Genomic DNA, 23,340 nt, shown 5'->3' with positions numbered 1-23,340 from the left:
ACATGATCCGATCGGACTTTGTCCGATTGTGTGTAGAGAATTCCGATTGGACAAAGTGTCACGCATGCTCAGATCAAATTCCTAGACCAAAGCTATTGGCTACTAGCCTGAACGTAGTCCCGTCGTAACAAAATAACGTCATCACGTTCCGAACAATCAGATTTTCCGACAACCTTGTCTGACCGTGTGTATGCAACACAAGTTTCGGACAAAATTCGGTTGTCGGAATGTCCGACCGCGGGTACAAGGGCTAAGACATATTCACCTTTGACTCCTTGTGATAAGCCTATTTGTAGCACAGCGATATGCAGAGCTCCAAGCCATTTTCTGAGACTTTTGTTTATATGTAAAAATCTGTATTTTTTGCTAGAAAATTAGTTAGAACCCCCAAACATTTTTTTTCTTTTAAAGCAGAGGCCCTAAAGAAAAAAATGGCGGGTTTTGTGCAGCGGCTATTTATTTTTATATTTATACTGTTGCTTTAATTTTTTTTTTCTATTTTTTTTTTGTTAACATCCCTTGTGACAGCAATATGCATGTGACAGGTACTCTTTATGAAGAGATCTGGGGTCTATAAGACGCCAAATCCCTCCTCTGCCCTTAAAAGCATTCCAACACACCAAGATTGGTGTGTTGGAATGCTTTTGATTTTCGAAAAATGTGCTGTTGAAATGGGGGTAAAACGGAAGTGGTGTCAGGTCATTGCTTCCAGGTTACTAGGGTTGCACTGACACTGATACCGGTATCGGTATCCATGCTGATACTAAGCGTTTGCATGAGTATCAGCACGTGTGCAAATGTGCTGATACCTGAAACCTATACTTTCAGTCTCGTTTCTTAAACCGATTCAGCCCTGGAAGCGGTTTCCGGGGCTGACCAGAGCACTTTTTGCGATTCGGCACTGCGTCGCTTTAACTGACAGTTGCGCCGTCGTGCGACGTTACACCAAAGCAAAATTGACGACCTTTTTTTTCCCACAAATAGAACTTTCTTTTGGTGGTATTTGATCACCTCTGCGGTTTTTATTTTTTGCGCTATAAACAAAAAAAGAGCGACAATTTTGAAAAAAAAGCTGTATTTTAAACTTTTTGCTATAATAAATATCCCTCAAAAATATAACAATTTTTTTCCTCAGTTTAGGCCGATACGTATTCTTCTACATATTTTTGGTATAAAAAAAAAATCGCAATAAGCGTATATAGATTGGTTTGCGCAAAAGTTATAGCGTCTACAAAATAGCGGATAGATTTATGGCATTTTTATTATTATTATTTTTTTTATTAGTAATGGCGGCGATCTACAATTTTTATCATGACTGTGACATTATGGCGGATACATCGGACACTTTTGACACTATTTTGGGACCATTGTCATTTATACAGCACTCGGGGGCGATCAAGGGGTTAAGTGTGTCCTAGGGAGTGATTCTAACTGGGGGGGGGCTGGGCTACCACTGACATGACAGTGATCACTGCTCCTGATGACAGGGAGCAATAGATCCCTGTCATGTCACTAGGCAGAACAGGGAAATGCCTTGTTTACATCCCCCCATTTTGGCACTCCATGACACGATCGTGGGACACCAGCGGACATCGAGTCCGCAGGACCCACAGGCACAGTCACACTGTAAGTGGCAGGCGCACACGCACCCACTAGCAGTCGGCAAGTGGTTAAGCTGTTAGCACTATTCCTCCACAGACAGCTGAAATGTAAAAAACAAACAAACAAAAAAGCTGGCAATTATTGGTTGTTAAGGAGCTGGGCCGCTCATTCAGCTGTCAGTGGGATGCCCCTGTTGACAGCTGAAGTGTAACAAAGTCCTGGAGATTGGAGCTGTCACAAAAAAAAAAAAACAGCAGGCGAACAACGTTTATCAACAACAGTGGCTGAAACAGATAGATAAAACGAAACATTGTTTCTCTATGTATCTTTCTGTTTATTCATCTACTGAATAAAGAGATTTTTTTTTTTAATTAGATGTTCCTCTGTTTAACCCGTTATTAACACTTAATTTACTCTAATCAACTTTAATGAACTACTTATTCTGCTTCTCCTTTTAATTATTTTTTTCTGCTGATTTTTTATTTATTGTTTGTTCTTTTTTATAAACTATTAATAATTACAACTTTTTTTTGTTTGCTTTGTTCGTTATATATTTATATTTCATACATATCATGCATGTCATATTTTGACACCTTTAACATATATTTGCATGTTTCACATTGAAAAAAGTGCAAATAAATAAATAATATTTAATTTGTAAAATACTTTTTAATGCTTTGTACCATTGCTGACAGCTGAAGTGTAAACAAAACAGTTGCCGATAGGTATCGGTAATTGGTATCGGCGGGTACTAAAAAAAAGTGTCGGTACTCATACTCGTTGGGAAAAAAATGGTATTGGTGCATCTCTACAGGTTACCATAGCCGAGAGCCGAACAAAGCCGATCCGGTCTTTGTTCAGTTCTCTGATCAGCTGGCAGAAGCGCTGGCTGGTCAATCAGGACTCCCAGTGAGATGGGAGATCCCAGTAAAACCACGGAAGGCAGCTTGTAAAAGCAATCCAGCGGCTAGTTCCACAGAAGTGGATGCAGTATTGTAAGCAATCCAGTGGCTAGTTCCACAGAAGTGGATGCAGTATTGTAAGCAATCCAGTGGCTCGTTAGCCGCTAAGATTGCTTTTACAAGAAAGCCGACCATCGCCTCTAAAAAAACAATACAGAGATCATCCTGGTATAACTAACCACTTGAAGTCTAGGCACATACGGGTCTCTGGTGGGTCGTCACTGGTGTGTAATGAAAATTATTTCAGGGACTCTCTGAGACCTGAAATTTTTTTTAATGGTTCCTCCAGGGTTCAAAGGTTGTGAAAGAAGGATATGAGGGATTTAGCAGATTCCCAAGGTAAACATTTAGCTCTGACTAAAAAAAAATTAGGGCTGTTACTGATTAAAATTTTCGTGTTCAATTATTTGTTTGTTTTTTATCGATTAATCGACTAATTTTGATTATAACACACATACAGATTCAACTACTTTTATATGATCTCCTTGAATTGTAACTCTGCATTAGTCAGTGGTAAATGTGGTATACACTATATACAATCACCCGACACTAGTTAGTTTCCACAATCCATGACTTAACTTCACAGTTCACACAAATATGTTTTAAATTCAAACTGTAGCACTGAGGTAAGTCATTTGTTTTTCCACAGTAGCGTGACAATCCCTTCACCTCCGGTCTAACTGATCACTCTCACCTTATGGCATGGACCCCTGTGCAAACAGGTGGTCATGCAAGCGGGTATCAAAAGGGTTAACATGGACCATAAACTTCTCTCATGTCTCCTTGGATCTCAGCAAGGACGCCGGGTCATGGGTAGAAAGAAAAGATCTAATTGCTCACCGCTTAAGTATAAGATTACATTTTTGTGTTCAAACACAAACTACTCACATAAAGATGATAAAAACACAGCATGTAAAGCCGACAATCGTGTTGGTTCCGTAGGGCAGCAGCGGGTGACGTCATGCGTAGCTCCTCCCCCATATGCGGTACGTTCAATCAGAACTTTAACGTCACCGGACTCCTCCCCCCTTCCCTTCATTAGCAGATGGAGGTACTTGGGGAAGGGGGGAGGAGTCCAGTGACGTTGATGTCCGTGACGTCACCGGATCTCAGACGGAACTCCCTGAAGACCCGGAAGCCGGTGGAGAGGTGAATACCGATCAAAAGAATTTTGATCGATCAAAAAATTAATTGATTAATCGAGGAATTAATCTTTAATTTCCACAGCCCTAAAAAAAATATATATTTTTTTATCTTTACAGCTATTGACGGTAAACCCTGAACATCGCTGCTCTTGCCTACTTGATATTCAAACATCAACGTATATAGCAGATGTTGTCTGGGAAGATATTCTGGAGAAGAAAGTGGGACCAGGTTTTGTTCCAAATGCAAGTAATTTCTTTCTATGAATACTCTTTGCTATACCAGTTACATGAATTATATGTGAGCAAGGTGAGTAGATGTCTAAAGACGAACAGCAGGCAGATATAAAAGACAGAAGTTGATGCAGCATTGTATTTATTAATACACAATTAGATGTATTTTTTTAATACAGGAAGTGTAAATAGCTGAATTTGACTTACTATGGGTCATTATACTACCCTATATAATAGAGCTCAGACTGGGAGAGTAGCACAAGGAACCAAGGATGCAGTGCTTACGTGCTAATATGAACCACTACTGCTGGTTCTTCTTCACTGTCTAGACAGAGGATGGAGAAGAGGCAGGACTTGTGAGTGTTAGGCTGGGTTCACGTATATGTGAATTGGATGCGTTTTACAGCGCATCTAATTTGCATAACATGTGAGTGTGACCGGTTTTTCAATGGAGCCGGTTCACACAAGTCCGGGGGGGCTGTGATGTGAATTTGAAAAGGGTCCTGTGTGTTTTTGCGTCCGGTTCAGGCGCGAATTCAGGAAAAAATTCTCACCTGAATTGTACCTGAACAGGTAAACACAAACGCACAGGGCACCGGACTGCAAAGTGCAGCTGGACCTGTGTGAGTTCAGTCTTAATTAAGGCTCCTCCAAAGTTGTGCCGCCTTTGGAATGCAACTTTGGTGCAATTTTGAAGCAACTTTGTATGGGTACAACTTGGATATGACTTTGGCTTTCACCAGTGATAATGGACAACTGTTACACACAAGTTACATTGTGTAACATTCAGGTACGACTTTCATGCAACTTCTGAGGGTTAACATCAATGGCGGCTGGTTGTAATTTCTTTTTGGAGGGGGCGGCAAACAGTGCACCCGCAGCCAACCCTCCCCACCCCCAGCATTTTGGACCACTTAGCCCATCCATGGCAAGCATCACAGATGGCTTCCCCTGCTCTCCTCCGCGGGCATCACGGCGGTGGGCACCATGAGCAGCAGGCATCACAATGGCAGGCATCACGGGCAGCAAGCAGCACAGGCGGCTGGCATCATGAGCAGCTACCGTCTCCTCCCTCCTCTTCAGCGGCCAATCGGAATGCTTCTCCTTTCAGGCAATCAGAAAACAAGTCTCAGACCCGCTTCCTAATTGGCAGAGTGGAGATTCAGAATGAGAATAGCAAATATGCATTCGCTATTGTTACACAAGTGGGTGGGCTTGGTTTGCATTCTCGGCACCCCAAGCCCACACTATTTTTAAGCCTGTTAGAGCCTCTGGCTCTAATCAGGTGCTTCAACCCCCCATTGATATTCATGAAAGGGGCCGGATGCATAGATGGGGGGGGGTGGCGCCCCTGTGTGCCCTTAATGGACGGGCCACCCCTGGTTAACATTGAAGTAGTGAAAGTTGGACCAAAGTAGTGCATGAAGTACTTTGAAGTTGCTGCAACTTTAAGTCACATATATGAATGGTTATCATTGGAAAACATGGGGAACGACTTATAATGTGACTTTAATGTCCAAAGTTGCATGACAAGTCACACAAGTGTGATTGAAACCTAAATAATTTCTAAGGCTCCATTCGCACTTGTATGACTCCAAAGTTGTGCCGACTTTGGCTTTGACCAGTGATAATAGACAACTGTTGCATTGTATATCATTCAGGTACGACTTTTATCCAACTTTTAAAGGTTAGCATTGAAGTCTGTGGCCCTCATATTGCATGGAAGTCGGACCAAAATAGTGCATGAAATACTTTGAAGTCTCTGCAACTTTAAGATGCACATACAGTGGGGAGAACAAGTATTTGATGCACTGCCAATTTTGCAGGTTTTCCTACTTAAAAAGCATGTAGAGGTCTGTAATTTTTATCATAGGTACTCTTCAACTGTGAGAGACGCAATCTAAAACAATAATCCAGAAAATCACATTGTATGATTTTTAAATAATTAATTTGCATTTTATTGCATGAGATAAGCATTTGATCACCTACCAATCAGTAAGAATTCTGGCTCTCACAGACCTGTTATTTTTTCTTTAAGAAGCCCTCATGTTCTTCACTCATTACTTGTATTAACTGCACCTGTTTGAACTTGTTACCTGTATAAAAGACACCTGTCCACACACTCAATCAGACTCCAACCTCTCCACAATGGCCAAGACCAGAGAGCTGTGTAAGGATATCAGGGATAAAAATGGTAGACCTGCACAAGGCTGGGATGGGCTACAGGACAATAGGTAAGCAGCTTGGTGAGAAGGTAACAACTGTTGGCGCAATTATTAGAAAATGGAAGAAGTTCAAGATGACGGTCAATCTCCCTCGGTCTGGGGCTCCATGCAAGATCTCACCTCATGGGGCATCAATGATCATGAGGAATGTGAGGGATCAGCCAAGAACTACACAGCAGGACCTGGTCAATGACCTGAAGAGAGCTGGGACCACAGTCTCAAATAAAACCATTAGTAACACACTACGCAGTCATGGATTAAAATCCTGCAGCACACGCAAGGTCCTCCTGCTCAAGCAAGCGCATGTCCAGGCCCGTCTGAAGTTTGCCAATGACCATCTGGATATCTGGATGATCCAGAGGAGGAATGGGAGAAGGTCATGTGGTCTGATGAGACAAAAATAGAGCTTTTTGGTCTAAACTCCACTCACCGCGCTTGGAGGAAGAAGTAGTATGAGTATAATCCCAAGAACACCTACCCAACCATGAAGGAGGGAGGTGGAAACATCATTCTTTGGGGCTGCTTTTCTGCAAAGGCGACTGCATTGTATTGAGGGGAGGATGGATGGGGCCATGTTTTGCGAGATCTTGGCCAACAACGTCCTTCCCTCAGTAAGAGCATTGAAGATGGGTTGTGGCTGGGTCTTCCAGCATTTCAACGATCCGAAACACACAGCCAGGGCAACTAATTAGTGTCTCCGTAAGAAGCATCTCAAGGTCCTGGAGTGGCCTAGCCAGTCTCCAGACCTGAACCCAATAGAAAATCTTTGAAGGGGGCTGAAAGTACGTATTGCCAAGCAACAGCCCCAAAACCTGAGGGATCTGGAGAAGGTCTGTATGGAGGAGTGAGTCCAAAATCCCTGCTTTAGTGTGTCATGCAATAAAATGCAAGTTAATTACTTAAAAATCATACAATGTGATTTTTGTGGATTTTTGTTGTAGATTCCATCTCTCACCGTTGAAGAGTACCTATGATAAAAATTACGGACCTCTATGTTCTTTTTTTAAGTCGGAAAAACTGCAAAATCGGCAGTGTTATAAATATTTGTTCTCTCCCACTGTATATGATTGGTTATCATTCGAAAACATCGGGAACGACTTTAATAATGTAGAAAGTGCAGCGATGCTATTAATTTGGTAGCACAGGAGTATCCACACAAGTTTTTCATGGGGAAAGACTTGTCAACCTAGCCTAAGGCTTCAGCTACACTTGTCATGCAACTTTGGACATCAAAGTTGCAAGACAAGTCGTATAAGTGTGACTGAAGCCTTAGGCTAGGTTAACGCATTTTGCACGGGCGCGCCAGGCCCGAAGGCGAAGTAAAGACCTTCAAGGGGAATCAAACTCTACCCTGGAGCTATCTATTTTACTATTTAAATACTTCCATCTGGGTGGCTTATCTGATGGTTATTCTATTACTGATATAACAAAACAGACATAAAAAGCTGCCGTCAGCCCTCTTCTATGAGTTTCTTTATCTTTGTAGAAAGGTCGTCTGCACTGTGATCCCACATTTGAACTAGAAGAGATGATCTTAGAATCAAGACCGCTACATAAAAAGAAGAAAAGGCTGGCCAAGAACAAGTCCAGGGATAACAGTAAAGACAGTTCACAGTCTGTAAGTCTTGCATGTTTATTATTCACATAGTATACTCATAGTCCACGGTAACAACAGAATACATGGGCTTTAAATTATGAAGTAAGGATAGTGGCTATGGCCAATAATGAAGATTATTACTGAGCAGAGAACAAAGGTAATCCTTGGTGTCCTTCACAAGGGTGTCATCAGTTCAGTCATGTTTTTTGCCCCGTTTTCAGTTTGCAAGAAGCCATGTGGGGGACACAGTAAACGTGGATGAAGGTGTTCTGGTCAGATGAGACCAAAATTGAACTTTTTGGCCTAAAAGCAAAATGCTATGTGTGGCAGAAAACTAACACTGAAAATCCCCCTAAATACACCATGCCCATCGTGAAACATGGTGGTGGCAGCATCATGTTGTGGGTATGCTTTTCTTCAGGACAGGGAAGCTGATCAGAGTTGATGGGAAGATGGATGGAACCAAATACAGGGCAATCGTAGAAGAAAACCTGTTATGCCCCATACATACGATCGGATTTTCTGACAACAAATGTTGGATGTGAGCTTGTTGTCGGAAAGTCCGACCGTGTGTGTATGCTCCATCGAACATTTGCTATTGGAATTTACGCCCCCAAAAATTTTTCAGAGCAGGTTCTCAATTTTTCTGCCAACAAAACCTGTTGTCGGAATTTCTGATTGTGTGTACACAAGTTCATCACACAAAAGTCCACGCATGCTCGGAATCAAGCAGAAGGAGCCTCACTGGCTATTGAACTTCCTTTTTCTTGGCTCGTCCTACGTCTTGCACATCACCAAATTCTCATGTTTGAAATTTTGGTTCAACATTTATGTGACTGTGTGTATGCAAGACAAGTTTGAGCCAAAACCCTTCTGAAAAAAATTCACGGTTTTGTTGTCAGAAAATCCGATCGTGTGTACAGGGCATAAGAGTCTGCAAAAGACTTGAGACTGGGGCGGAGGTTCACCTTCCAGCAGGACAACGACCCTAAACATACAGCCAGAGCTACAATGAAATGGTTTAGATCAAAGCATATTCATGTGTTAGAATGGCCCAGTCAAAGTCCAGACCTAAATCCAATTGAGAATCTGTGGCAAGACTTGAAAATTGCTGTTCACAGCTTCTCTCCATCCAATCTGACAGAGCTTGAGCTATTTTGCAAAGAAGAATGGGCAAAAATGTCACTCTCTAGATGGGCAAAGCTGGTAGAGACATCCCCAAAAAGACTTGCAGCTGCAATTGCAGCAAAAGGTGGTTCTACAAAGTATTGACTCATACAAATGTATGCCACACTTTTTGCATATTTATTTGTAAAGAAAATTGAAAACCATTTATCATTTTCTTTCCACTTCACAATTATGTGCCACTTTGTGTTGGTCTATCATATAAAATCCCAATAAAATACATTTATGCTTTTGGTTGTAACATGACAAAATGTGGAAAATGTCAAGGGGTATGAATACTTTTTCAAGGCACTGTAAAAGTATAAACAAAAAATGATTCTTGCCTAAAAAAAATTACATGAAGTGGACAGATGTAAATGGGTGGCATCTGTCTAAATCAGGGGTCTCAAACTGGTGTCCAATGAGGCAATGCAAGGCTCACAGTTATAAGCATGACTCCCACAGGCATGATGGGACTTGGAGTTCCACAACAGCTGGATGGCCGTCAGTTTGAGACCCCTGGTCTAAATGGAAAAGGATACATTCTTGTTCCATTTAAAAATAAAGACGCAGATAGAAGCGGATGTAAATCCATAATTTGTTTACATGGTGAGCCCATAGGGACAAATTTCGAAATACGGACAAATGGAACACCAAGGGCCCTAAGAGTCTTTATATAACGGTTTTCACACAACTTTCTCCAAAGATTCTTACATTTTTCCAATTAAATGCGATTAAAAAATTGGGAGAAAGCTTGTGTTGAAAATCTTTAATGCTCTTTCAGACTTGCGGTATTAGATTGCTTTTCAGAGAGCCCTTATAAATAAAGCCCAGAGTTTCATATATACCTGTTAAATGTGAATCAAAAATGTAAACAACAAAAACCTGAATAAAATGTATTCAGAAACATTGTACATATTTTTTTTTATTCTAAACAGGATGACTTCCTGCAGGAATGTCTAGATGCCATTCAACAAGAATTCGTCATTTTCAATCGTGAAAAGTAAGTAAACTGTTTTCTGTTCATGGCTACTTTACAATATTTTTTACCTTCAAAGCATCTTCCAAATTTTTTTATTAGCCTTGTGCAGGCCAGTCAAGTTCCTTCACCCTAAACTCGCTCATCCATGTCTTTATGGACCTTGCTTTGTGCACAGGTCCAAATCATTTGGTAGAGGGGGCATTATGGTGTGGGGGTTGTTTTTCAGGGGTTGTGGGAACAGTTTGGGGATGGCCCCTTCCTGTTCCAACATGACTGCGCACCAGTGTACAAAGCTAGGACAGTTGATGTAAGGGGCACTCTGCTAGGGACAGTTGATGTAAAGGGCACTCTAAGGAGGCAATTGATGTTAGGGGCACTCAGACGTTCACATCTGATGTAAGGGTGCACTCTGATGCTAATAGTTGATGCGAAGGGGCACTCTGATGAGGGATCCTGATGTAAAGGGGGACTCCTATAAGGAGAGACTGTGGTAAGGACACCTGATATAATGGGGAACAGGTTCTGTTCAATCACCTTAATCCAATGATATCTTAATACATATTGGCATTGACTCTGCTCCACCTGTCAGGTGTTACTTCCGGGTCATAACTCATGTGACAGACTGTCAGTGTTGTCATTATGCCCTCTGACTTTTTTTTCTCTTGCACCTCCAGATCAAATAAGCTAGATCTGGCCCTGGGGAAGGTTAGAGTGGCACACTGTTCAGTACCACTCCTCCATTCTCTCCCCATAGTGTGGAGTTCCTCAGGCCTCACTATCATCATACCAATCAACTAAAAATTATGTAAGGAAGTTGGGTTTGCCAATACAAGAGTTCACAAAAATATTTAAAGTATATGTGAACCCTCACAATGAGCTTGTCTTATTTGCTTACTTGGTCTTTTGAATATGACTTTGAAAGCATGTTGTTATATCTGCTAATGAATGCAAAAAATAACCATTGATCCTGCCAGGAATCCAGTAAGCTTGCAGTGAGCTTCAGATCTCAAGTGTTGTCAGCCATGTTCAATTTACCTCTGTAGACTACAGAATTCTTATCCTCTATGTTATGGAATTTGAAGTAAGAACAAGAAAGGTGTTCTAAGGCACTTTCTGTCCTAGGGCAGTGATGATGAACCTTGGCACCCCAGATGTTTTGGAACTACATTTCCCATGATGCTCAACTACACTGCAGAGTGCATGAGCATCATGGGATATGTAGTTCCAAAACATCTGGGGTGCCAAGGTTCGCCATCACTGTCCTAGGGTGACGTCACTGCTCGTATATGCATTAGAGGGAATTAGAGTTATCATCCTAGCACAGAAAGTGTGTTACTGACAGGATCACCAAGTTAAAATAAAGGACAAGGGTCTTTAAAACGAATCTAGCCACCACATCTTAGGCCTGAAAAGCTTCTATATGTAAATGTTTTGCTATATTTATATATATTTTGACATATAGAATGTGGTTTTAACTTGAATTAAAAAAATTAAATAATTAATTTTCAGACTTTTTTTTTCCAATCACATTTTGACAAAAATAAAATGCCTATTCAGTTAAACAAAGAGCAAAGTGCTGTGATCCATCACAGCCAAGCAGCGTTAAGTGGAAATCCCATGAGGCCTGGTTCAAACCTATACATTTTTTAGTGCGTTTTCAGTTTTGCAGAAGCACACTACAGTCTATTTAACATGGTTTCCTATGGATGTAGTTCACATCTGTGCATTTTATGGATCAAGCCAGGGTCCAGGCTTCTGGTTTTTGGTTCCATAGACTTCAATGGACCAAAAATGTGTATTGAAAAATGCAAAATGCACCTACATAGGTGTGAAACCAGGCCTAAACCCATACCAAGTCAACTGATTGCAGATCATTAAGCTATTAAAGTGGAAGTCTGGTCTAAACATCAAAATGCTCCCACCCCCATTCTAAGGCCTATACTAACTACCCTTTAGGGTAGTGGTCATCAGCCCTGTCCTCAGGGCCCACTAACAGGCCAGGTTTGCAAGACAACTGAAATACATGACAGGTGATATCATTTGCTGCTCAGTGATTGCAGTATTCTAGTCTGCATCTCCCCAAGGTAATACATAAAACCTGGCCTGTTAGTGGGCCCTGAGGACAGGGTTGATGACCACTGCTTTAGGGGACATATATGAACATTCTAAGGGCGCTCCAGTCTGGTCACTTCAGCGGCTCCCAACATTGGCTTCAGTGGAGAGGCGGAACAGCCAACAAGGGATGACCCAGAGTAAGCCATGGGTTGCCATTGAGGCATTGCATTAGTTGTTGGTGATCTGTCCTCTTACTTGAAACCGATGTTGGGAGCCGATCACGTGACTGGACCAGAATGCCTTTAGATTAGCTAAGTATATACATCTTTCCTCTGCAGCGGTGGTCTCTAAATTGTGGCCTTGCGTGCCTGAATGCAGCCCTTTGTTTGCTTTCATTCAGCCCTTGGGGCACTCCCGCTGACACCAACAATGGGGCATAATTCCTGTTATTGATATCAACAACGGGACGTTATTCCTTCCATTGACAACAAGGGTGGAGCACTATTCCTCCCATGGACACCAACAATGGGGCACTATTTCTCCCACTGACACCGGTGATAGGGCACTATTTCTCCCACTGACACCGATGATAAGCCTCTATTCCTCCCACTGACACATACGACGGGGCACTATTACTCCCCCTAATGCCAAAGTTGCACTATTCACTTTCACCGATGCTAGGATAATTTTTTCTCCCAATGGCCACAGTCCGGTCCCCCTAAAGTCCGAAGGACAGTAAACTGGCTCTCTGTTTATAAAATTTGGAGACCCATGCTCTACAGGCTAGTTGGTATGGGACTTAGAATGGGGGTGGGGCAGGTTTAAGATTAAATAGGCTTGTACCAGACTTCCTTTTTAATATCTTAGTAATCTGCACCCAGTCTACATCCTATGGGTTAATGCCCTTTGCACAATGCCCTTCCTCTTATTGGAAAAGCCAGAGCTTTCCTTCTTGTAGAACACACAGCCTACTCCTGTATGTTGTGCTAGAAAGGGATCAGTATCCAGCTCTGTCTGGCACTTTCTCCCCCTAATAGCCTGGTAATAGAATAAGGCTGTCTGGTAATAAAATCATGTATCCAGGTAATTTAATCTTGTTTCCCGGTACTGGCAACCATCACATGTTAATAATATCATCAGGACAGACTAAAGCTTGCTTTAGACCTCTGAGTCAGCATTGTAGTAATTAGGTTGCGATAATGAAAATGTGCACACATCAAGCTATGGCAGGTTCTAGATACAGAAGAGGCAATAACCCCAGAGGTAGAGATTTCCAGAAAATGATTCTTAAATAGTTACAAAATGATTCTGTTGTCCATTGAGTTCAACCAAGAAAAACTAATGTAAAACCTTGCATCCTCAGAAGCCTGCAGTTTATCCAGAGGAAGGTAAAAAAAAAAACATTTTAAAGCTATCCAATGAATCTAATCTGCTGTAACATGAACAAAAATCATTTCTGATCACCTAAGGCTATCGGCTACTCCAGGATCAACATTCTACGGTGTGATTTCTTATACATATTAATAGCCATTTATAGCAATAAGAAAAGATAAGATTGCGCTATGGACAAATTTACCTGTTCGCTAGACAAGTTTAAATAAGTTTAAATGTTAAAAAGACTACAATAAAGTGAACTGTGAGGGGTTAAAGCTGCCTGTGCTTGAAACCTATCCCTCAAGATGGGAATAGACTAGAAATCTGAAAAGTAAATTGAGCATTGGCGCTAAAACCTAAATGGTGTACTAAAAATGCTAATACTCTGCAAATTACATGAAATGAAGCCCAATGTGGGAATTTCACAAATACACTATATACGTGATATTAAAAATATATGTGAATGAAAATGTGTATCCGTTATCTTACAAAACAACCATGCACAAGTGTGGTAAAAAATACAACTAATCTATCACAACTAAAAATATAGGTGCTTTGGTAAAAAGTGCTTTTGCTCACATATATGAGCCAATACTTATACTCTAAAAAGTGACAATCAAAAAGGCATTGTGAAAATACCAAGTGAAAACATCAAAAAGATCATGTAATGTCCAATCCAAAATATATTATAATGTCCAACTAAAAATATTTGTTCAAAGTCGCATCATCTAGTTGCAGACATTAAACCCTCAATGGGTTAACCAAGCAGTCACAGTATGAGCCACTGTGCAGCTCTCTCAGGGCTCTGCCACCGCTGTGCTGTGGGGATATTTTACACTCTTCCTTCCGTGAATGGTCCGTTTAGCGTTTGTACATGAAGGGAAACAGAAGTACAACCATGGTGCAATATTGTTGTGTAAACGTACTATGTTTATTAAAATCAGTTTACTCACAAATTCCAAAAAGACAGATCGCTATGAAATATGTTGCACCGGCGTTACTGCTTGAATAGCAGTGTAAGGTGCACGTCCTAGGCCACGCCCTACGCGTTTCGTCAGAGCGACGTCATCTGGGCTCCAGATGACGTCGCTCTGACGAAACGCGTAGGGCGTGGCCTAGGACGTGCACCTTACACTGCTATTCAAGCAGTAACGCCGGCGCAACATATTTCATAGCGATCTGTCTTTTTGGAATTTGTGAGTAAACTGATTTTAATAAACATAGTACGTTTACACAACAATATTGCACCATGGTTGTACTTCTGTTTCCCTTCATGTACAAACGCTAAACGGACCATTCACGGAAGGAAGAGTGTAAAATATCCCCACAGCACAGCGGTGGCAGAGCCCTGAGAGAGCTGCACAGTGGCTCATACTGTGACTGCTTGGTTAACCCATTGAGGGTTTAATGTCTGCAACTAGATGATGCGACTTTGAACAAATATTTTTAGTTGGACATTATAATATATTTTGGATTGGACATTACATGATCTTTTTGATGTTTTCACTTGGTATTTTCACAATGCCTTTTTGATTGTCACTTTTTAGAGTATAAGTATTGGCTCATATATGTGAGCAAAAGCACTTTTTACCAAAGCACCTATATTTTTAGTTGTGATAGATTAGTTGTATTTTTTACCACACTTGTGCATGGTTGTTTTGTAAGATAACGGATACACATTTTCATTCACATATATTTTTAATATCACGTATATAGTGTATTTGTGAAATTCCCACATTGGGCTTCATTTCATGTAATTTGCAGAGTATTAGCATTTTTAGTACACCATTTAGGTTTTAGCGCCAATGCTCAATTTACTTTTCAAATAGCCATTTATAGTTTATGCATTTAGAACAGACCTGGATTGGAACAATCCACTGAGTTCTGCACTCCTGTGACCCGTTTTCAGCAGACAGCGGGCTGAAGTCAACAGAGCCGGTCCAGGCTGGGGAAAGATCGAGACACTAAATGGCACATGGATCAGCCTCTCAGCGAGGCACTGAGAGACTGAGTTGGTCGCTTCTGCCCCCTCCACAGCCCAGCTCAGTGAGCATGGGGGGGGGGGGGGGTGGCAGAGCAGACATGGGTGACTGACAGTCACCAGCTCTCTCCTGATGGTGGTCTGAAAACCGAGCGGTCATCAGTGTTTGATTGTTTGGTTCTCACCCTTAGAGCCAACGAGGAACTGATCCAAACTTCTCTTTTAAAGCAGAACTTCACTCTCTCAGTGAACACTGACTATTTTTAATCCTAATGCTGCAAGCATTAGTAAATAGATAGAAAAGTATATCATATTTACTTGTATGAGACCATGAAACATTTTTTTTTAACATTTCTTCAGTTACTTCCCGGTCTCCAGGCCTAGACAAATGATGTCACATATCCCAGGAGTCTTCGGGAAGGCAATGGGAGAAAAGCAAGGTGCAGCAGAAGATGCAACCAATTGTGTATTTAATTAAAATCAGACAAATGGCTACTCACACTTATGTAAAGATCAATAGGCATATACCAGTATAATACTGGGGTCATTCAGCGGTTCCCTGGTTGATGGTGGTGTGTAGATGTTATCACGAGAGGAGAGGAACAACTGGCTGGACATGCGTCTCAGAATCAGCCATTTAGCTCTGATGAAGAAGCGGATGCTTTGAAACGTTATCTCCATGTTCTGATGTCACTTCCGATGTGACTCTGAGTATGCTCCATGCTGGTTCCAAGATGATGAGACAGATTTCCAGGTAGTTGTTCCTCTCCTCTCCTCTTGTGATAACATCTACACACCACCATCCACCGGGGACCCGCTGAGTGACCCCAGTATTCTACTGTTATATGCCTATTGATCGTTATATAATTGTGAGTAGCCATTTTGCTGATTTTAATTATATATACCATTTCTTGCATCTTCTGCACTTAGTTTTTGGTGCACTTTGCTTTTCTCCCATTGTTCTTCCAGAGATTGCTTCGCTCTTCTGCCACTAATGCTGCCTACTTATATTCCACCAAATGTGTACAACAGCTGTGTACTAGCCACCAAGTGATTATAATGGCGCTTACCAAATGCTTAGACCCCACAACTTAGGTTTAAATCAGCATCTAAAAGATGACAAATTCCGCATTGATGGATGGCTTCATCTATTCCTCTCACACCTCAGCAAGTCTCAAGTCTCACGCTCTCATGAATTGCATGCCCCAAAAGTGGTTGACTCAGTTGCCACATTGGAAGACATCCTGTTGGAGGATACATGCATAGGCCAATGCTTGTTATACTATTTGTTTTCCGAGTACCCACTTGGTTTAATAATAAATGTTTTTTAAATGGTACTTCACTATGGGATTTCCTTGCTCTTTCCTTGGTATGTGTTTTTGCTGCGGAGACCGGTATATGAGAAGGGATCCAGTGACCACTTTTGGGGCATGCCATTCATGAAAGAGTAAGGGCTTAAGGCTTGCTGAGGTATGAAAGGAAGAGAGCTGAAGTCATCCATCCATGCGGGATTTGTCGTCTTTTAAATGCTGATTTAGACCTCTTGAGTTGTGGGGTCTAAGGATTTGGTAATTTGTTCTACAGTGCCATGAGAAAGTATTCATAACCTTTGAAATTTACCACATTTTCTCATTTTATTACCAAAAATGTAAATGGATTTTATTGGGATATATTGGCACATAATTGTGAAGTGGAAGGAAAATGATAAATGGTTTTCACATTTTTTTACAAATAAATATCCAAAAAGTGTGGCGTGCATTTGTATTTAGCCCCCCTGAGTCAATACTGGTGGTTGTAGGACCACCTTTTGCTGCGATTACAGTTGCAAGTTTTTTTGGGGATGTCTCTACCAGCTTTGCACATCTAGAGAGTGAAAGTTTTGCCCATTCTTCTTTGCAAAATATCTCAAACTCTGTCAGATTGGATGGAGAGTGTCTGTGAAAAGCAAAATTGGATTTAGATCTGGACTTTGACTGGGCCATTCTAACACATGAATATGCTTTGAGCTAAACCATTCCATTGTAGCTCGGGCTGTATGTTTAGGGTCGTTGTCCTGCTGGAAGGTGAACCTCCGCCCCAGTCTCAAATGTTTTGCTTTGAGGCCAAAATGTTCAATTTTGTACTCATCTGACCAGAGCACCTTCTTCCACGTTTGCTGTGTCCCCCACATGGCTTCTCGCAAACTGCAAACGGGACTTCTTATGGCTTTTCTTTCAACAATGGCTTTCTTCTTGCCACTCTTACATAAAGGCCAGATTTGTGGAGAGCACAACTAATAGTTGTCCTGTGGACAAATTCTCCCATCTGAGTTGTGGATCTCTGCAGCTCCTCCAGAGTTACCATGGGCCTCTTAGCTTCTTCTCTGATGAATGCTCTCCTTGCCCAGCCTGTCAGTTTAGGTGGACGGCCATGTTTTGGTAGGTTTGCAGTTGTACCATACTCTTTCCATTTTTGGATGATGGATTGAACAGTGCTCTATGAGATGTTCCAAGCTTGGGTTTTTTTTTTATAACATAACCCTGCTTTTAACTTCTCCACAACTTTATCCCTGACCTGTCTGGTGTGTTCCTTGGCCTTCATTATGCTGTTTGTTCACTAAGGATCTCTAACAAACCTCTGAGGGCTTCACAGAACAGCTGTATATATACTAAGATTAAATTACACACAGGTGGGCTCTATTTATTAATAAGGTGGCTTCTGAAGGCAATTGGTTCAACTAGATTGTAGTTAGGGGTATCAGAATAAAGGGGGCTAAATACAAATGCACGATACACTTTTCAGATTTTTATTTCTTAAAAAAATTGAAGACTATTTATTATTTCCGAAAATGTATGTGCAGATGGCCGCGCTTATGGAAAACCAAAAAAGGCACGTAAAGTGGCTGCCGCCCTTTAATTCCCCAGACCTGATTAGAAGTCTGTGGCTTATAACTGTTTTAAGATATTGGATAAATAGTTTGGGTCACTAGATGGAGGCAATATAACTTTAGTAGAAGCCAAAGCAATCCAACAGAGGTAGCGCCAACAGCCCATACCAATATCTTTAAACAATATTTATTATTTTCTTCCACTTCACATTATGTGCCACTTTGTGTTGGTCTATCGCATAAAATCCCATCAAAATACATTTATGTTTTTGGTTGTAACATGACAAAATGTGGAAAATTTCAAATGGTATGAATACTTTTTCAAGACACTGTATGTATAAACCCATATATTACTATCTCTCCTGTCATTGACTATACTTTGGCTGATGCTAGAGCAGACATCTCTGGAGCATTGTGTGCATCGCTTTTTTGCTAAATGTGAGTGGTTGGGGCAAGTAGACACATAATCCTTCATTCACATGAATTCTATTGTTATCGTTTTTGGCTAGGCTAAAGAAGACTGCAGAAATGGGATCTCGGTCAGGCCTGGATTCTACAGATGAGGCAGAAGCAGAAGGTGAAGCTGAGGCAGACATTGAAAATGAAGCCGAAAGTTCCACGCTCAACATGTGCAGCTCAGTTTGCTCCTCAACGGGCAGCATCCACTAGTGAAGCGCGCTGAGAAGATTACCCTAAAAATTGGGGGGTCATGAATGTCAGTCTCAGGTTGCTGATGTGAACTTTGATACAGAAACAAACAATGCAGCCAAACACAGCTGAACTACTGGATTCAGTCGACATGGTGCACTTAACTAGTGTTGATTCCTATATAGTGCAGCTCTTGGTTGCTTGTTTCACTCAGAACTTTTATATTCATAGCTTCATTTTGAAGGGTGACCATGGCTACATTATAACTTGGAGATTTTCAGAAATGGCTTCATTACAACTAAAGTTGCCTTTTTAATAGATCGCTCTTGCAAGATATTTGGATGATTTAAGTAACTGCATTGAGGTATCATGCAGGAAAGACTAAGAATTATACAGCAAGCAGTGTAGAAATAGAAACCACGTTATTCTAAAATGGGATTTTCCAGGGAAGGATTCAAAATAATTATTTTGGTGGTGATTATCCACATTCTAATGGTTGTTGCTTATGGTCCTGGCCTGGTGCAACAAGAGCAATCCATTACCATCTCCCGTAAGGAGTGGCACCTGACCCTCAACCACCCATCTTGTAGATAATGAGCTTTGTCTTGCCTTCACCCCTGTTTCGAGTTTTATGGACACAATGTCAAGGCCTAGTCTTAAAAAGCTAAGGCTATGAAAGTCTCTTAGGCAAGAATATGTGGAGAATACTTTTCTGAGGCAGTTTGGGGTTCTTTAGGACTGTTCTCTGGAGATCAAAAGTGCAAGACCAATATGTACTGAGTTAGCGGTTGCAGTTTAATAGATATTATACAGTTTTATGGCATGTATGCCTTGTTTAGTTGCTTGTGGTTTATTCTATGTCCCTAGAGGAAAGAAAGAGCTGTGGATAATACCCAAGAAACAAAGTTTTGGGTTTTCCTGTAGGAATTCTGAGCTAATAGCACTTGGGAATGTGCCAGTCCAGGAGCACCTCACAGTAGAGCTGTCTGCTCCTTTAAATTAAAAAGTGCCATAGAGTATTTGTTTGGGCATCTTATATGAATGCCCCTGTCCGGCTCCTGCCAGACAAAAAAGGGTGCATCGGGCGAGATTGTTTCTCCTAGCTGTGAACACCTTGAAATTCCACAGGAGTAGATGGAGCATTGCAAATGGAAATTAATGCCCCGTACACACGAGTGGATTTTCCTTCAGAAAAAAACTTGGATGGTTTTTCTGATGGAATTCCGCTCAAGCTTGGCTTGCATACACAAGGCCACACAAAAGTTCTCTTAACTTTCAACTGTCAAGAATGCGGGGACATACAACACTACGATGAACCAAGAGAATGAAGTTCAATGCTTCCGAGCATGTGTTGAATTGTTTCCATGCATGCGTAGGAATTTTGCGCGTCGGAATTTGTATTGGTATTTCCGATCGAAAAATTGAGACCCTGCTCTCAATTTTTTGCTGGCGGGAATTCGGCCAGCAAAAGTCCGATGGAGCATACACACAGTCGCATTTTCCAACCAAAAGCTCACATCTGCTGGCCGAATTTCTGATCGTGTGTATGGGGCATTAGACAGTTTCAGCCAGATTTGGAAAAATTTAATACTGAGAAACTGGGAGCATAGTCTAACTGCTCAATACAATAGCGCCCCAGTGATCTTGTGATACTGGAGCATACCTGCGCACATACTGGAACACACACTGCAGTGTTCGTGATCCATCCTACATTCAGAAAGCCAGATGAAAAAAATAAAATAAAATCCAGTACTGAAATATTTCTTATGCCGTGTACACATGACTGGACTTTTTGACGGACTGAATTCCATCGCACTTTTCGATGGACGTTCGACAGACTTCCATGGAATCGGACTTGTCTATACACAATCACACCAAAGTCCGATGGATTCGACCGTGATGTACGACTGGACTAGAATAAGGAAGTTCATAGCCAGTAGCCAATAGCTGCCCTAGCGTCGGTTTTCATCAGACAGACTAGCATACAGACGAATTGTTTTTTCGACCGGACTCAAGTCCATCGGAAAGATATGAAACATGTTCTAAATCTAGAGTCTGTCTGATTTTTCGACAGCAAAGGTCCGATGAAGCACACACACGGTCGAATTGTCAGACGAATTCATTCCATCTGACCTTTGCTGTTGAAAAGTCCGGCCGTGTGTACACCGCATTACAGCCACCAATTAGATTCAGGCCCGCCTTAAGGTTTCATTGCAATTTGTTAATGCAGAAAAAGTAAAGGTACACAGAACAGAATTTAGGAAGTATACTCTTACTGACCCTTTATTGAGCGGTGTGTGCTTGTGAATGAAACAAATTAGAGAAAACACAAATTAAGGTGAATTGAGTGAACTTGTGATAGTAGTATACTAGCAGTTTTTGCTAAATTGAATCATTATGGCTCATGTAATGGATTTCACAAGTTACCTGAGAAAAATTCTAATTTAATACCAAAATTGGTATAACACTTTGTAATTGCTACACAAGCCACTTTGTAATTTCATTTTAAGCACTACTGTCAATCTGCAAACTGCCAAAACAATTACTTTGCCTTTCTTTGTAACAGTCCTTAGAATGAAGTTGAGATTTCTCAGAATTTTCTCCATCATGCCCTTTTACTGTAAATCGCTCACTGCTTTTCTCAAAAGTCTGTCCACAACATCAAGTTAAATTACAGGAAATCTCGGGAAGGATCTGCTTAAAGAATAAGTTCCCCTTTACAAAAATAAATAATAAATGCAATTTTTTTTGCAGGTAAAAAAATATGCATTTATTATTTTGTTAGGAGCCTGCAGATGCAGATCGCGGGTGTAATGCCAGGGTCCTGCAGACTGTCTTTGTAGCTGCCTGCCCGTACTTCCAATAAGGGCAGGCAGTTACTGGATGTCAGGAAGACTCAGTGAACTATTAGAACCCTCAACAGCACCATGGTAGTCCATTGAGAACTACAAGCCAACAACAGGGGATTGGGGGGAGAGGTGCGGAGGAGGCTGGTGCATCTGTAACATGTTACACGCTACATCCTGAATATGGGTGTAATATGTAACATGGTACAAAAGCTGAACTTATCCTTTTAAGGCCTTGTACAAATAGGTAAAGAATGGAGTGCCAAAAGTGTAATACTGAAAAAGAAGGGAAGATATAGGATGAAGGGGTACTTCATCCTATATAGATATAGAAGCAATTGGGCTTGAAGCTAAAGTGGACTTTAATGGTACCATAATACTTGGGATACACACATGTAGATAAAACATGATACTTTTTTTTTTTTTGCGTTTTACAACATATTAACTGCTTGCCGACCAGCCGCCGTCATTTTGCTGCGGCAGGTCGGCAACAATCCTGCGAACCGTCGTAGCTATAGGTCGGCTTGCGGGACCAGGATAGCAGATGAGTGCGCGTCCGCCGCACAGTGGGAGTGCAGATGCTCGTGGCGATGGTCTCGATGACCACCAGCCATGAGCGATCGTGAGCACGAGGGAGAAAACACGGAAGTGTGTGTGTAAACGCACAAATTCGTGTTCTGTTCTGAGAGGAGTGACAGATCGTGTGTTCCTATTAGCTAGGAACCACGATCTGTCACTTCCTCTAGTCAGTCCCCTCCCCCTACAGTTAGAATCACCTCCCAAGGAACACAGTTAACCCATTGATCGCACCCTAGTGTTAACCCCTTCACTGCCAGCGACATTTTTACAGTAATCAATACAATTTTATAGCACTGATCGCTGTATAAATGCTAATGGTCCCAAAAATGTCTCGAAATTGTCCGATGTGTCTGCCATAATGTCATGATAAAAATTGTAGATCGCGGCCATTACTGGTAAAAAAAAAAATTATAATAAAAAAAATGCTATAAATCTATCCCCTATTTTGTAGACGCTATAACTTTTTTGCAAAGCAATCAATATACACTTATTGCGATTTTTTTTTAACCAAAAATATAAAATGTATCTAAACTGAGAAAAAATGAGCTTTCTTAAAAAAAATGATATTTAAAAAGTACAAAATATTGTGTTTTTTTTTTCAAAATTGTCGCTCTTTTTTTGTTTATAGCGTAAAAAATAAAAACCGCAGAGGTGATCAAATATCACTAAAAGAAAGCTCTATTTGTGGGAAAAAATTGGCCTGGTCATTCAGCAGCCAAATCTTCCTGGGGCTGAAGTGGTTAAAACATACAATTTTAAAACTCTGTCAATTCAAAACATAAATGGTACACCTGAGAGAAGTAGTGATACCAGTTCACCCTCTACATATTAATCATCATAATAGCAAGAAAAACACATTTAAGACCATTAGGATGACCAAATTGGTCATCCCAATGGCCTTACATGTGTCTTTCTTGCTATTATGATTAATATGTTGTTTTTCCTTTTTTCTACCTTGTAGATTTTTATACGACCTCTGTCCTATAACATTATATACACGCAAATAAAGCTCCTGAAGAAGCGGGGTAATATCCGCGAAACATGTCGAGCATGCCAATATGATTGCTACAGGGTGAACTGGTA

At 41.1% G+C, this 23,340-nt stretch overlaps 1 protein-coding gene across 1 annotated transcript in view; it reads left to right on the top strand.

Moving 5' to 3' along the window:
- Positions 1-23,090, top strand: part of STK32C (serine/threonine kinase 32C) — a 407,759-nt gene extending 384,669 nt beyond the window's left edge. The window contains exons 9-12 of the mRNA XM_077455557.1: positions 3,827-3,952; positions 7,652-7,783; positions 9,865-9,929; positions 18,694-23,090. Of these exons, the coding sequence (XP_077311683.1) occupies positions 3,827-3,952; positions 7,652-7,783; positions 9,865-9,929; positions 18,694-18,853 (483 nt within the window). The 3' untranslated portion in view covers positions 18,854-23,090. The remainder of the gene's footprint in view (positions 1-3,826; positions 3,953-7,651; positions 7,784-9,864; positions 9,930-18,693) is intronic.
- The last annotated feature ends 250 nt before the right edge of the window (positions 23,091-23,340 follow it).

Source organism: Lithobates pipiens, unplaced genomic scaffold, assembly GCF_037356315.1.
Source record: "Lithobates pipiens isolate NorthernLeopardFrog02 unplaced genomic scaffold, aLitPip1_a1.2 Scaffold_25, whole genome shotgun sequence".
In the NCBI taxonomy this organism is placed as follows: domain Eukaryota; kingdom Metazoa; phylum Chordata; class Amphibia; order Anura; family Ranidae; genus Lithobates; species Lithobates pipiens.
This window is presented reverse-complemented; position numbering and strand designations above follow the sequence as displayed.